Source organism: Poromitra crassiceps (assembly GCF_964638095.1).
Source record: "Poromitra crassiceps genome assembly, chromosome: 20".
Taxonomy (NCBI): domain Eukaryota; kingdom Metazoa; phylum Chordata; class Actinopteri; order Beryciformes; family Melamphaidae; genus Poromitra; species Poromitra crassiceps.
In genome coordinates, this window is record NC_139637.1 from 24,961,160 (window position 1) to 24,976,821 (window position 15,662).

General features: G+C 45.5%; 1 protein-coding gene across 1 annotated transcript; it reads left to right on the plus strand.

Annotated features, from left to right (window-relative positions):
• Nucleotides 1-290: 290 nt before the first annotated feature.
• snx21 (sorting nexin family member 21) lies at nucleotides 291-15,071 on the plus strand (the record flags this gene model as incomplete). The annotated part of the gene is made up of 6 exons (XM_083657195.1): nucleotides 291-382; nucleotides 2,350-2,552; nucleotides 4,030-4,229; nucleotides 10,026-10,167; nucleotides 12,844-13,009; nucleotides 14,513-15,071. The coding sequence occupies exons 1-6, from the start codon at nucleotides 294-296 to the stop codon at nucleotides 15,069-15,071; spliced, it is 1,359 nt and encodes a 452-aa protein (XP_083513321.1). The 5' UTR covers nucleotides 291-293.
• Between the last annotated feature and the right edge of the window lie 591 nt (nucleotides 15,072-15,662).

Sequence of the window (15,662 nt, forward strand, 5' to 3'; positions counted from 1 at the left end):
TGAATAGAGACACCCCAACTTCCAGTCACTTCCTGTATCTGTGCCACAGAGGTTTCGCCACTGCCAAGCCCACTTAGGAGACTGATCAGCCAATGAGGTTTCATACAATTGACAGACAGCCAATCACAAGCTGATAACCACGCCCATTTAGGAAGAGGCTATTTCTTACAATTAGCGGAACCTGGAGTGTGGTGTCTATCTAATATTAAAGGTCTATCTAATATTAAAGCTCAGCAGCAGTGTTTAAATCCAGCCTGTTGTCTCTACAGAGCCCCCGGTGGCCCGGAGGCATCATGGCGTCTCGGCTGCTGGACCGGCTGAAGCGCTCGTTGTTCAGAGACGGCCAGGGGGCGGGACCGGAGCCAGCGGAAGACGGAGAGGGGTAGGGATGGGTCAGGACTTTTTGGATGTTTGCAGTCATGAAATTATAAAAACAAAAATCAAATAGATTTGTGACTATTTGTTTTCTTTTAAAACTATATGTCCCTTGTTTTTACCGGTACCTGTCTCTTTAAGAGCATTGCATTGTGGGGGGGTTGTAGAAAGTGAAGTGTTTTCTAGTGATTCCGGGAGATATACGCAACTAGAAACATGGATTAGACAGTGGGGAAATGTAACTATATAATAATACTTATTTGAATAATAAAACTTTCACTTTTACTCTACTACATTTCCTAAATAAAATGTATACTTTTACTCCACACACATGTCATACTTTAAGACTTTTACTCAAGTAATATTCTATTCTACTTTAACTTCTACCAGTCATTTTCTGCTAAGATATCTGTACTTTTACTGAAGGATGGCTTTCGAGTACTTTATACACCACTGGGATTAGGAGAAATTCTGTTAAACTGTTAATAGAGACACTGCGTAACGCGTCATCATTCAGAAGCCACGCCCAAGACGGGGGAAAACAGAAACCCCCCCCCTCCAATCCTGGCGTTCTCCTATGTCACGTGCATGGTTGCGTGTTGCACAAAAAGATTGTATATACGGAAGATGAACACTCCAACTTACTTCCTTGACAGCTAGATCCACATTTTTCTTCTCGCCAATTCTCAATGGCTTCCGTGTTTTGCTCAGGAGTACAAACAAACTTTAACTGGTGATATTTTACATTTGTTGTCTGCGCAGCCCCACCACACAACAGCTTTTAGCTATAATTCAAGGGAAATGACGCTGGTGTGTGAAAATGAACGGAGCCTTTCCCCCATGATGGGCGTGGCCTATTTCATGCAGTGTCTCTATAAAACAACACTCAGCCACAAAAGGAAACGGTTTGAAGCTTTGTTACTGCAGAAAAGCTGATATTCTGTCTGCTATTCTCTGGGCCATCTCGACTACGATCGGGGAGGCTGCAGCAAACGTCGTCCTTCCTTGCTGCTAATGTTAGTTAGCTTGGTTTGCTAGCCCAGCTTCAATATGGCTAGCGAAGCTGACGTCGGGGGTTGGGGGTCGATTGTCAAAGAATCGTCGTTCCCAGTAGGGGTGTGGGAGATATGGCCCTAAAATAACATCGCAATATTTCAGGGTATCTTTGCGATAACGATATTCTTGACAATAATGACAAAATACTGGCAATTATTTTAGCATTCATATCAAGAACATACAATTTGTAGCAAAAGAAGTGTTATAGTTTTATATGTCAGCATAAATGTAACAGTTTTCCTTCAAATACAGTATTCAAATATTACTGTGATTTGTTGTATGCTCTTTTGTAACCAAAACCACCTCCTACTGAAGTCACTCCCCTTTTTGGAATTAACTCCTCCACCATAGGTTGAGGCCACGTCTCGTCATAGACGCTGGTTTAGCTGGCTCAGCCTGGCTGGGGGCGTGGTCAGGGTGGGGTAAATTCCGCCGTTCTATCCATTCAGCAAAGTTAGAATTTAGCTGCTAGCCCAGCCCAGGCAGACACGATCGGGGATTTAACCACCGCAGTAAACGCACATCTGAGCAGACGTCTTGTGTTCTGCTCTAGAACCCCCAAACCTGTAGTTTAGAGCCGCAGCACCGTCTTTTGGTGAGTCAGCCCATGAGATATATGGGCGGTTTTACCCCACTCGCGGGCCAGCCGTTCATTTTGTGGGCGTTCCCAGACATGCGGACTGTCTCTATGGAGCTGCATTCAGCCATGTTTGTTGTTGCCATGCGTGTGTCACACCAGTATGCAGTGTGGTGTCATTGCATCAACAAGTTGAATATTGCCATTATCACAGTACTGTATCACGATATGAATTTCCGACAATATGAACTGTTAACGACATCGATAGCGATATGATATGGCACGCCCCTAGTTCCCAGCGAATTTCAAATCGTACCGTTTGCTTGAAATGCCTTCTCTAGACAGCAGGAGGCAGAGGAGGAGTTGGAGGACTGTCGGTGGGAGGCGGAGCTTGAGGAGGAGGAGGAGTGTGTGACGGAGCGGCTGGGCGGGACTCTGTGCTTCGAGGGAGCGGGCGGAGCGGAGGACCCCGAGGGAGAGGGCGAGGGGGCAGACAGCGACTCCGACTTCCTGGGCGAGTCCATGGAGGAGGGGCTGAGCAGCGGTACACACATCTGACAATGTAGCAGCATCAAACAAATACACAAACACTCCTACACACTGTTCATTTTGTCTCAGACATTTAGGTCCAAAAGCTGAGTCCCACGGATACATCGCTGTGCCAATACTATCTGCCCATATGACGGAAGATGGATGTCTTTTTTCCGTTTTGTATTTTTATGCCTCCGCCGGCGATAGCCAGGCCGGAGGCATTATGGATCCGGGTTGTCCGTCCGTACGTACGTCCGTCCGTCCGTACGATGTTTGTTAACGCGATATCTGAGGAACGCCTGGACGGAATTTCATCAAATTTGCCTCAAACATCGACTTAGACTCGAGGATGATCTGATTAGATTTTGGTGGTCAAAGGTCAAAGGTCAAGGTCACTTTGACCTCTCGAACGCCATTTTCAAGCTTGTTAACGCGATATCTGAGGAACGCCTGGACGGAATTTCATCAAATTTGCCTCAAACATCGACTTAGACTCAAGGATGATCTGATTAGATTTTGGTGGTCAAAGATCAAAGGTCAAGGTCACTGTGACCTCTCGAACGCCATTTTCAAGCTTGTTAACGCGATATCTGAGGAACGCCTGGACGGAATTTCATCAAATTTGCCTCAAACATCGACTTAGACTCAAGGATGATCTGATTTGATTTTGGTGGTCAAAGGTCAAAGGTCAAGGTCACTGTGACCTCTCGAACGCCATTTTCAAGCTTGTTAACGCGATATCTCAGGAATGCCTTGACGGAATTTAATCAAACTTGTCTCAAACATCGACTTGGAGTCAAGGATGAACTGATTAGATTTTGGTGGTCAAAGGTCAAAGGTCAAGGTGAGCTCTCCAACGCCATTTTCAAGCTTGTTAACGCGATATCTCAGGAATGCCTTGACGGAATTTAATCAAACTTGTCTCAAACATCGACTTGGACTCAAGAATGAACTGATTACATTTTGGTGGTCAAAGTTCAAGGTCACTGTGACCTCTCACACACCCAATTTCCAAGCTCTTTAACACAACATCACAGGAGCGCCTTGACGGAATCTCTTCCAATTTGCCTCAAATGGCGATTTGGACTCCAGAATGAACTAATGGCGGAGGCATAAGTCCGCGTTGCGGTCGTTCTAGTTATACATTTATCTCTTAGTTATCAAAACTTGATTGTACTTTATTTCAAAGTACTATTTCTGACAATACAACAAGTTTATTTTAAACTGCATGATGTCATCTTATCTTGGTGAGGACTCTTAAATAACTACACATAACAAATATTAGGGAAAATCTTTGTATAATTGTGTTTCCGGGGGGGGGGGGGTGGTTGGGGCGGTATCGGCCAATATATCATTATCAGATTTTTAAATCTTCAAATATATAAATCGGTATCAGTCTTAAAAATCATATATCGGTCGGGCTCTATCAGAAAAACTCAACCAACCAGTCACCTGACCTGTCTCTCTACCCATCTCCCCATCTTGTGTAGACACCAGTCCGGTGGACGTGTCTCCTGTAGGCCCCGCCTCTCTCTCTGTAGGCCCCGCCTCTCTGCTGACACGGCAGCTTCAGGACAGCTGGAGGAGCCTGCGCGGGGGTGCAAGCCACGCCCCCTCACATGCCGACAGCTTCTTGCTGTTTGAGGTGACAGATGCCAGCGTGGTGCACGACGGCTCCTCCAAATATGTGGTGAGTAGAGACAGACAGGATACGATGAGTAGAGACAGACAGGATATGATGAGTAGAGACAGACAGGATACCATGAGTAGAGACAGACAGGATACCATGAGTAGAGACAGACAGGATACCATGAGTAGAGACAGACAGGATACCATGAGTAGAGACAGACAGGATACGATGAGTAGAGACAGACAGGATACCATGAGTAGAGACAGACAGGATACCATGAGTAGAGACAGACAGGATGCCATGAGTAGAGACAGACAGGATACCATGAGTAGAGACAGACAGGATACGATGAGTAGAGACAGACAGGATACCATGAGTAGAGACAGACAGGATACCATGAGTAGAGACAGACAGGATACCATGAGTAGAGACAGACAGGATACCATGAGTAGAGACAGACAGGATACGATGAGTAGAGACAGACAGGATACCATGAGTAGAGACAGACAGGATACCATGAGTAGAGACAGACAGGATACCATGAGTAGAGACAGACAGGATACGATGAGTAGAGACAGACAGGATACCATGAGTAGAGACAGACAGACAGGATACGATGAGTAGAGACAGACAGGATACGATGAGTAGAGACAGACAGGATACGATGAGTAGAGACAGACAGGATACCATGAGTAGAGACAGACAGGATACCATGAGTAGAGACAGACAGGATACCATGAGTAGAGACAGACAGGATACCATGAGTAGAGACAGACAGGATACGATGAGTAGAGACAGACAGGATACCATGAGTAGAGACAGACAGACAGGATACGATGAGTAGAGACAGACAGGATACCATGAGTAGAGACAGACAGGATACGATGAGTAGAGACAGACAGGATACGATGAGTAGAGACAGACAGGATACGATGAGTAGAGACAGACAGGATACCATGAGTAGAGACAGACAGGATACCATGAGTAGAGACAGACAGGATACCATGAGTAGAGACAGACAGGATACGATGAGTAGAGACAGACAGGATACCATGAGTAGAGACAGACAGGATACCATGAGTAGAGACAGACAGGATACGATGAGTAGAGACAGACAGGATACCATGAGTAGAGACAGACAGGATATCTCAGGAACACCTTGACGGAATTTCATCAAATTTGCCCCAAACGTCGACTTGGACTCTAGAATGCACTGATTAGGTTTTGGTGGTCAAATTTCAAGGTCACTGTGACCTCACAAACGCCATCTCAATTGCGCCTTGACGGAATTTCTTCCAAATTTGGCTCAAACATCGACTTGGACTCAAGGATGAACTGATTAGGTTTTGGTGGTCGGTGGTGGTTTCATGCTCGTTAACGTGTTTTCTCAGGAAAGCCTTGACGGAATTTCGCCACATTTGCCTCAAACGTCCACTTGGACTCATGGATCAACTGATTACATTTTCGTGGTCAAAGGTCAAGGTCACTGTGACCTCACGAATGCCATTTTCAAGCTCGGTAACCGCCATACCTCAGTAACGCCTTGACGGAAATCCTTGGATGTCAACTGCTCACTTGTTGGCGGAGGCATATATCTGCGGTGCGGTCGTTCTACTTTACAGTTGATTCCATTTTCATTACCAAATTGCATGATTCCGTCCGATTCGGTGACATATTTCTCTGCGCCAACTGATTGGTTGCTGTCTGTTGTCAATCATCGAACTCTGACCAATCGCAGTAGCAAAGCAGGACGACTGCGCCAAAGAACTTAAAAATGGATCAGAACTGAAGACTAATTCCACTCCAACATCATCGCGGGAGAGCTTTGTCTCTTGCCTTCAATCCTCTTCATCTGCTACAGGCCAGCAACCAGTGTTGGGCAAGTTACTTTCAAAATGTAATATACTACATATGACTAGTTACTTTCATTTGAAAGTAATGTTACTTTACAATATTACTGTCAGTGTAGAGTAACTCGTTACTTATTACACTACTTTTGCATTACTTTCACCAAAACAACAGCAGCAGCAGAATGACATCGCCGCCCCGGAACCATCCCGAAAAATAATTTCAACCGCCTTGAAGTCAGTGTAAACAATCCAAAATTCTAAATGTTATTCTTTTCCTTTGTTATTGTCATCTGTAGGGGTTATTTGCGTAAAAACACACAGTTTGATTAGGAAATGATTGTATCTTTTTTAACACGTTCACTGCCATTGACGAGATATCTCGGCTTACAAAATCCAACGGTTGACTGCCAATGACGAGATATCTCGGCTTAAAAAAAAAAAAAAAAAATTGACGGTGGGACGTGGATCCAACCCTTTTACGTCTCCTATACAAATATTGGCGGTATTGAATGTGTTTAATCTATTTTACCGACCCACTGAGTGGCGACATGTCTCTCCAGAGTAGGAAGAGGCGAGCCAAAACTGCAGGGAAAAGCGCGAGGAAGCCGTTCTCATACTGTAAAATGGATGGCGAAAACGCTTTCGCTTTCACACTGACGCACAGCGGTGGCAACGGTGGGGGGTTCCAAGAATAGACTGGGTGCACACTTTGAAACACGCAGCATAAATAAGCGCAGAATCGCAAGATCTTCATCAGAGCTCTCAACCGAAACGCCAAGAAACGAGCGAGCCCCATCCAGCGAGCCCCATCCAGACTGCCAGGAAGCAGCCAGGCAGCAGCAACTCGTTTGTGACAGACCCGCTGCAGAGCCAAGGAGGGCGGAGGAGAACGCCCACGGAGGGAGGAGTTTGAAGCAGAAGGGGGTTTCCTGCTGTTATGGAGGAAATTACTGTTCAAAACTATTGTTTAGATGTCTGACGTCTTACTGATGCCAAAAATGAATGGTTAAAGTGACTGTTCTATCGAATTTCACAAAAAGCCGTTTATCTCAGAATAAATTTTCAGACGCTGAAACCATGCTGTATTCAACTGCTAATGCTTACATAACTACTAACTCTACAAACTAACTCTTTTAGACAGAGAAAGCACACATTCTATTAGTTCTTTTGAGATATTGTGTGTTCACAAAATCCTAACAGAAACGAATCCTCGGCTCTTGAAAGATGAGCCAGAATCCTCAAAAAAAAACCTTGGCAGAAGCTAACTACAGTATTGAAAAACGGCTGGCAGTGAATGTGTTAAATATATGCGTTGATTAAAAAAAAAAAAAAAAAAAATGTAACTTGAGTTACTTGACAAAGTAACTGGTATAATATTACTGAAATCCTGTAAGTAATAAGTTATATTACTGAGTTACTGCTAAATGTAATATACTACATGTAATATATTAGTTTTGTAATGAGTTAACCCCAACACTGCCGGCAACTAGTGATGAAATGATAACCAGTTTTAATGATAACCGTGGTAAAATTCCTTACCATAACCGTACAATTTCTAATTTTCATTATCATTAAAACCGTGGTACCGTGATTACCGAAAAACATGGTGAATACTGTCCATCATCAACCAAAGTTGGGAACCGGCGTCACCCAGAGGCAGATGCACAGCCTTGGAGAAATGATTTCTGTGTGTATTTGTACTTTTTGAACATGTTCAGCACATTTGAACAATACCGTGATAATACTGATAATCGTGATATGAAATTTGCGTATCGTTTCATGTCTACCGGCAACTATAGCATTAACTTTAGCTGCAAGCAGCTCAACAACCGGCAACAACGGATTCCAAAGCCGAGTTCCAAGGCTGGTTAACAGGCGAAACCTTTGGTCACTCACAGCAGCAGCTAGTGGGCTTAGCTAATAGGGGTGGGGGGGGGATCGATACACCATAGTATCGCGATATTTTGCGTGATGATATTGTATCGATATTTGGACGCCAAGTATCGATATTTTATTATATAATGTGCAAATAAACTGTTTGCTATTACAGTACTAGAATAATAGAATCAATTGCTTTTTTAATTGATTCTGTCTACTTAACGATGTTGCTGCAATAAAATGGTTGAAGTCAGATGAACAGACTGGAAAATTGATCTTGTATAAACCAGATGTTGACCAAGTTTTCCTTTGGGGGACATCATTTGCAGTTGAAAAAGTAAGAAATCACAATATATCGAAATATCGCAATATTCAATATATCGCAATACTAGCATATCGCAATACTATCGTATCGTGACTCAAGTATCGTTTTAGCATCGTATCGTGGGCATCTGGTGATTCCCACCCCTATTAGCTAACGTAGCTAACAGCTAGCTATTTAACATACACGTGTGTTGTTGCTGCACACTGTAATGTGTCATTGGTAAGCTTGCATCATCAGCCCCATATGAATCACTATATCAGTTCCATTCACAGCAGCTGGACACCAGGCTAAAAGAGACTGTTGGGATGAAAAAAACAAAACTGATGATATTTACTGTCATTCTTGACGTGACGGTGACATACATCAAGAGCTTAACCCACTTCTAAGCCGGTAATGAAATCATAAAGAACAATCTGGGGTTTTTGGTGATATACAGTGTTTCTCTAAACCCCCATTTCAATTTTCAATATTCATTCATTCACCATTTTTCAGCCAAGATGCCTCATATTATAAGCAGGCCGAAATCTTGAAAATTGGGTTCTTCATTGCAAGAGTTTGCCAAAGTCGTTCACAAAATGTCACACTGTTTATTTAATAATGATGAAAAGAGCAACAGAAGAATGGTTTGGCTTCCTGGTTCTGTCTCTCTCCAGCTGTATACCATCCATGTGATCCAGTCCTGGTTCTGTCTCTCTCCAGCTGTATACCATCCATGTGATCCAGTCCTGGTTCTGTCTCTCTCCAGCTGTATACCACCCATGTGATCCAGTCCTGGTTCTGTCTCTCTCCAGCTGTATACCATCCATGTGATCCAGTCCTGGTTCTGTCTCTCTCCAGCTGTATACCATCCATGTGATCCAGTCCTGGTTCTGTCTCTCTCCAGCTGTATACCGTCCATGTGATCCAGTCCTGGTTCTGTCTCTCTCCAGCTGTATACCGTCCATGTGATCCAGTCCTGGTTCTGTCTCTCTCCAGCTGTATACCATCCATGTGATCCAGTCCTGGTTCTGTCTCTCTCCAGCTGTATACCATCCATGTGATCCAGTCCTGGTTCTGTCTCTCTCCAGCTGTATACCATCCATGTGATCCAGTCCTGGTTCTGTCTCTCTCCAGCTGTATACCATCCATGTGATCCAGTCCTGGTTCTGTCTCTCTCCAGCTGTATACCATCCATGTGATCCAGTCCTGGTTCTGTCTCTCTCCAGCTGTATACCATCCATGTGATCCAGTCCTGGTTCTGTCTCTCTCCAGCTGTATACCATCCATGTGATCCAGTCCTGGTTCTGTCTCTCTCCAGCTGTATACCATCCATGTGATCCAGTCCTGGTTCTGTCTCTCTCCAGCTGTATACCACCCATGTGATCCAGTCCTGGTTCTGTCTCTCTCCAGCTGTATACCACCCATGTGATCCAGTCCTGGTTCTGTCTCTCTCCAGCTGTATACCATCCATGTGATCCAGTCCTGGTTCTGTCTCTCTCCAGCTGTATACCATCCATGTGATCCAGTCCTGGTTCTGTCTCTCTCCAGCTGTATACCATCCATGTGATCCAGTCCTGGTTCTGTCTCTCTCCAGCTGTATACCATCCATGTGATCCAGTCCTGGTTCTGTCTCTCTCCAGCTGTATACCATCCATGTGATCCAGTCCTGGTTATGTCTCTCTCCAGCTGTATACCATCCATGTGATCCAGTCCTGGTTCTGTCTCTCTCCAGCTGTATACCATCCATGTGATCCAGTCCTGGTTCTGTCTCTCTCCAGCTGTATACCATCCATGTGATCCAGTCCTGGTTCTGTCTCTCTCCAGCTGTATACCATCCATGTGACCCAGTCTGGAGGCAGTGATAAGACCCCAGCTGTCATCACGCGGCGGTACTCTCACTTCCAGCGCCTGCACGCCACACTGCGCCGTCACCACGCAGACCAGATGGAGCGCGTCTGTTTCCCACGTAAGTAGATGTGACAGGATGTGACACGGCTTCCTGTTGAGCAGAGGGACAGCTCAGAGCTGTGTGTGTGTGTGTGTGTGTGTGTGTGCGTGCGTGTGTGTGTGTGTGCGCGTGTGTGTGTGTGTGTGTGCGTGTGCGTGTTCTCACATTTTCTATTCAAAGACAGTAATTAACAGAGGACAAAGTGTAATTTTCCTTTGAAAAGGTTGAGTTTAATATTGCATTTATATCACTGGCTGTAATCACACAGCCGCTTGTAGGGATGGTGAAAATGCCCCCCCCCTGCCTGACCCAACAACTGACCCTCAATAACCGATCATTAACTGATCATTAACTGATCATTAACTGATCATTAACCATTAACCAACAAGATTAAAATGTACCATTTGGACTGCACTGCAGCCTCTCTGCTCTCTGTGTGGAACATGCTGACTGTGGCTCTGTTGTCTGTGTGTAGAGAAGAAGCTGAGATGTATAGAAATAGCAGGTGGAACATGCTGACTGTGGCTCTGTTGTCTGTGTGGAGAGAAGAAGCTGAGATGTATAAACAGCAGGTGGAACATGGTGACTGTGACTCTGTTGTCTGTGTGTAGAGAAGAAGCTGAGATGTATAAACAGCAGGTGGAACATGCTGACTGTGGCTCTGTTGTCTGTGTGTAGAGAAGAAGCTGAGATGTATATAAACAGCAGGTGGAACATGGTGACTGTGACTCTGTTGTCTGTGTGTAGAGAAGAAGCTGAGATGTATAAACAGCAGGTGGAACATGCTGACTGTGACTCTGTTGTCTGTGTGTAGAGAAGAAGCTGAGATGTATAAACAGCAGGTGGAACATGGTGACTGTGACTCTGTTGTCTGTGTGTAGAGAAGAAGCTGAGATGTATAAACAGCAGGTGGAACATGGTGACTGTGACTCTGTTGTCTGTGTGGAGAGAAGAAGCTGAGATGTATAAACAGCAGGTGGAACATGGTGACTGTGACTCTGTTGTCTGTGTGTAGAGAAGAAGCTGAGATGTATAAACAGCAGGTGGAACATGCTGACTGTGACTCTGTTGTCTGTGTGTAGAGAAGAAGCTGAGATGTATAAACAGCAGGTGGAACATGCTGACTGTGACTCTGTTGTCTGTGTGTAGAGAAGAAGCTGAGATGTATAAACAGCAGGTGGAACATGGTGACTGTGACTCTGTTGTCTGTGTGTAGAGAAGAAGCTGAGATGTAGAAACAGCAGGTGGAACATGCTGACTGTGACTCTGTTGTCTGTGTGTAGAGAAGAAGCTGAGATGTATAAACAGCAGGTGGAACATGGTGACTGTGGCTCTGTTGTCTGTGTGTAGAGAAGAAGCTGAGATGTATAAACAGCAGGTGGAACATGGTGACTGTGACTCTGTTGTCTGTGTGGAGAGAAGAAGCTGAGATGTATAAACAGCAGGTGGAACATGGTGACTGTGGCTCTGTTGTCTGTGTGTAGAGAAGAAGCTGAGATGTATAGAAACAGCAGGTGGAACATGGTGACTGTGACTCTGTTGTCTGTGTGTAGAGAAGAAGCTGAGATGTATAAACAGCAGGTGGAACATGGTGACTTTGACTCTGTTGTCTGTGTGTAGAGAAGAAGCTGAGATGTATAAACAGCAGGTGGAACATGGTGACTGTGGCTCTGTTGTCTGTGTGTAGAGAAGAAGCTGAGATGTATAAACAGCAGGTGGAACATGGTGACTGTGACTCTGTTGTCTGTGTGTAGAGAAGAAGCTGAGATGTATAAACAGCAGGTGGAACATGCTGACTGTGGCTCTGTTGTCTGTGTGTAGAGAAGAAGCTGAGATGTATAAACAGCAGGTGGAACATGCTGACTGTGGCTCTGTTGTCTGTGTGTAGAGAAGAAGCTGAGATGTATAGAAACAGCAGGTGGAACATGGTGACTGTGACTCTGTTGTCTGTGTGTAGAGAAGAAGCTGAGATGTATAAACAGCAGGTGGAACATGGTGACTGTGACTCTGTTGTCTGTGTGTAGAGAAGAAGCTGAGATGTAGAAACAGCAGGTGGAACATGCTGACTGTGGCTCTGTTGTCTGCGTGTAGAGAAGAAGCTGAGATGTAGAAACAGCAGGTGGAACATGGTGACTGTGACTCTGTTGTCTGTGTGTAGAGAAGAAGCTGAGATGTATAAACAGCAGGTGGAACATGGTGACTGTGGCTCTGTTGTCTGTGTGTAGAGAAGAAGCTGAGATGTATAAACAGCAGGTGGAACATGGTGACTGTGGCTCTGTTGTCTGTGTGTAGAGAAGAAGCTGAGATGTATAAACAGCAGGTGGAACATGGTGACTGTGGCTCTGTTGTCTGTGTGTAGAGAAGAAGCTGAGATGTATAAACAGCAGGTGGAACATGGTGACTGTGACTCTGTTGTCTGTGTGTAGAGAAGAAGCTGAGATGTATAAACAGCAGGTGGAACATGGTGACTGTGACTCTGTTGTCTGTGTGTAGAGAAGAAGCTGAGATGTATAAACAGCAGGTGGAACATGGTGACTGTGGCTCTGTTGTCTGTGTGTAGAGAAGAAGCTGAGATGTAGAAACAGCAGGTGGAACATGGTGACTGTGACTCTGTTGTCTGTGTGTAGAGAAGAAGCTGAGATGTAGAAACAGCAGGTGGAACATGCTGTCTGTGGCTCTGTTGTCTGCGTGTAGGGAAGAAGCTGCGGAGGAACTTCACAGCGGAGACAATCGCCAAGCGGAGCCGGGCGTTTGAGCAATACCTGTCTCACCTGTGCTCCCTCCCTGCCCTGCGGGAGGCGCTGTGTGTCAGACAGTTCTTCTACCTGGCCGACCTGCAGACAGGACAGCTGCTCATCAGGTAACTGAACAGTCAATCAAAACACCTGGGAAGTCATGACAATATTACTATTTAATAGGGCTGCAACACATGGAAAAAAAAAGTTGCGGACCGGTTGTCAATTTTAATGGTTTTAGTTACATATATATTTACTCACCAGGTGGCGACAAAGGGTAAATAACAGCCTTTTGTGATGTACCGTACTCTATGCAGCTGAGCCTAAAGTATTTATGTTTTTGTTTCAACTAAATTAATCATTAAATGTCAACTTGAAACTATGTTTCAACTACCACACACAGCCTATAATATTATAGCCTATGTTTATTTAATTTTTATTTAACTTTTGCCCGGTACCAAATGCGTTGTGGCCCGGTACCGGTCCGTGGCCCGGTGGTTGGGGACCACTGAACTAATTGATCAGTCACCTCTATTAAAATGAGGTCCCTAATTAAGCAGGTATCTAGTTAGGTGATAGGCAGCTTCCTTTAGGTTACAGACACGCCCTTCTTCTTTGTTGTCACTCTTTATGTAACCACACCGTGCTAATAACACACATCAACATGTCTCAGCAGAAATATATTTGATTCAAACAAATCTCGTGTACTTTCATCAGCGGCTACTGGAGGACTTCAGTGTACACAGTATCATTAGATACATATTAGCATTAGCATTAAGGCAGCAAGATACAGGGGTTACGGTGGTGCAGTGCTAAGCGCTGTTGCCTCACAGCTAGAAAGTCCTGGGTTCGATTTCCACCTGGGACGCTGTGAACGCTGGAGGAATGCGTGCCCGTCCGCATGCCCTCGAGTGCCCACCGCCCGGGTGGGGTCGTCAAAAAGGGCCTTTCTGTGTGGAGTTTGCATGTTCTCCCCATGCCCCTCTGGGGGTTTCCTTCATATAGGAACCCCACACCAAAACATGCAATATCCTGGTTGCTGAAGTGGTGCCTCCTCTGGTTGTTCGGGGCGCCTGTTCGAACTTCGGAGGGAGGGGAACTGGTTGGAATAGCGTGAACCTCCCACGTGCTATGTCCTACCGGTGAAGCTTCCCCTGTCAGGTGAGAAGAAGCGGCTGGCTAACTGCCCATGTCTCGGAGGAAGCATGGAGCTAGTTTCAGCTCTCCCCAGATCGGCAGAGGATGGAGCAGCAACCAGGATAAATAAAAATGGGATAAAAAATCTGGTAGGAAAAATTATAAGGCAGCAAGATGCATATTAGCATTAAGGCAGCGAGGGGATGGGAAAGTTGAAATATCACGTGCATTTCTGTGTGCCTCGCTCCGCCCCAAATCATGTTTCCTTTCCACAAGGTTATAATAATTCATGATGATGTAAGCTGTCTTGTTCCAGATGTGAGCTGCAGTGTTACAGAGGTGTGTGTGTGTGTGTGTGTGTGTGTGTGTGTGTGTGTGTGTGTGTGTGTGTGTGTGTGTGTGTGTGTGTGTGTGTGTGTGTGTGTGTGTGTGTCTGTGTCTGTGTGTGTGTGTGTGTGTGTGTGTGTGTGTGTGTGTGTGCGCGTGTGCAGGGTGGGGAGGTACCAGGAGGCCTTGGGTTCGCTGCTCAACGCCAAGAGACTGCAAGACAAACTGGGCTGGACCAGTTACCACGACAACCAGGCCACTCAGGCCCCGCCCCCGGCCTCCTCCCATTGGTTCTTCACCGCGGTGGCATTGTCGTGCTGCTTCCAGGAGGTGGAACAGCTGGAGGAGGCTCAGGAACACTGTGACCACGCCCTCCGTGTCCTGACCCCGCCCACATCCACGCAGACTGACAACCAGACGGAGGATAGGCCCCTCCCACCGGACGATAAACCCGTCCCTCGGGAAGATAACCCCCTCCCGCTCGGCGAGAAGCCACCGCCGCCGCCGGTGACTGACGTGCCCCTTATTGGTAAGCCCCACCCCCTCCTGGTGCCGTTGCTACAGGCGATGGTGCGGTTGTCGTGGCAGACAGGAAGAGACAAGCGGCAGTGGGAGGAGCTTCTGCAGCAGGTGGAGGAGCAGTGGGCGGGGCTAGACAATCAGCAAACCATCAAAGAGTTCCTGGTCAAACACAACCTACACGAGAGTGAGGGGGAGGCATAGGAGACACACACTCAAACAAGCTGCAGAGTACAATCACTATGCATTCAAGCCTTATGGGTAATATATTATTGATATATGATCATCCAGATTGTGCTTGATATTGTGATCACGGTTATTAGTTCCAATAGTTTGGATTTAAGGAACAGAATTATTTTAGTGCACTTTTTACATTTTATATCAACATCTTGGCTCTTTTTAACTACAGCAGACATTCTGAATGAAATGTTTCACTATTGCCAGTATGCTGATATCTACAATTATTAATCATTTAAAGGGCCATTAAGTAATCCATGATCTTTAGCGACCTCTACTGGCTGCCTGGCTCCATACATACAACAAAGACTTCTATATTATTTGTTTTGTTGCACAGCTCCAGAGCAAAAAAACAACATTTCACTGGCTGATACAGCATGCCGTGTTACTATTTCAGCGGAAAACATTCATATTCAGTGTTCAATAAGGTTCATATTTTCAAGGTAAAGAATGCTGCTTTTCACACTTCATCATGATGTGATGATGTTTTAATAACAATTGTGGTTACTATGGAGACGGGATTTTGTTGGTGGCTTGGGTGACGTAGATAAGGGACAG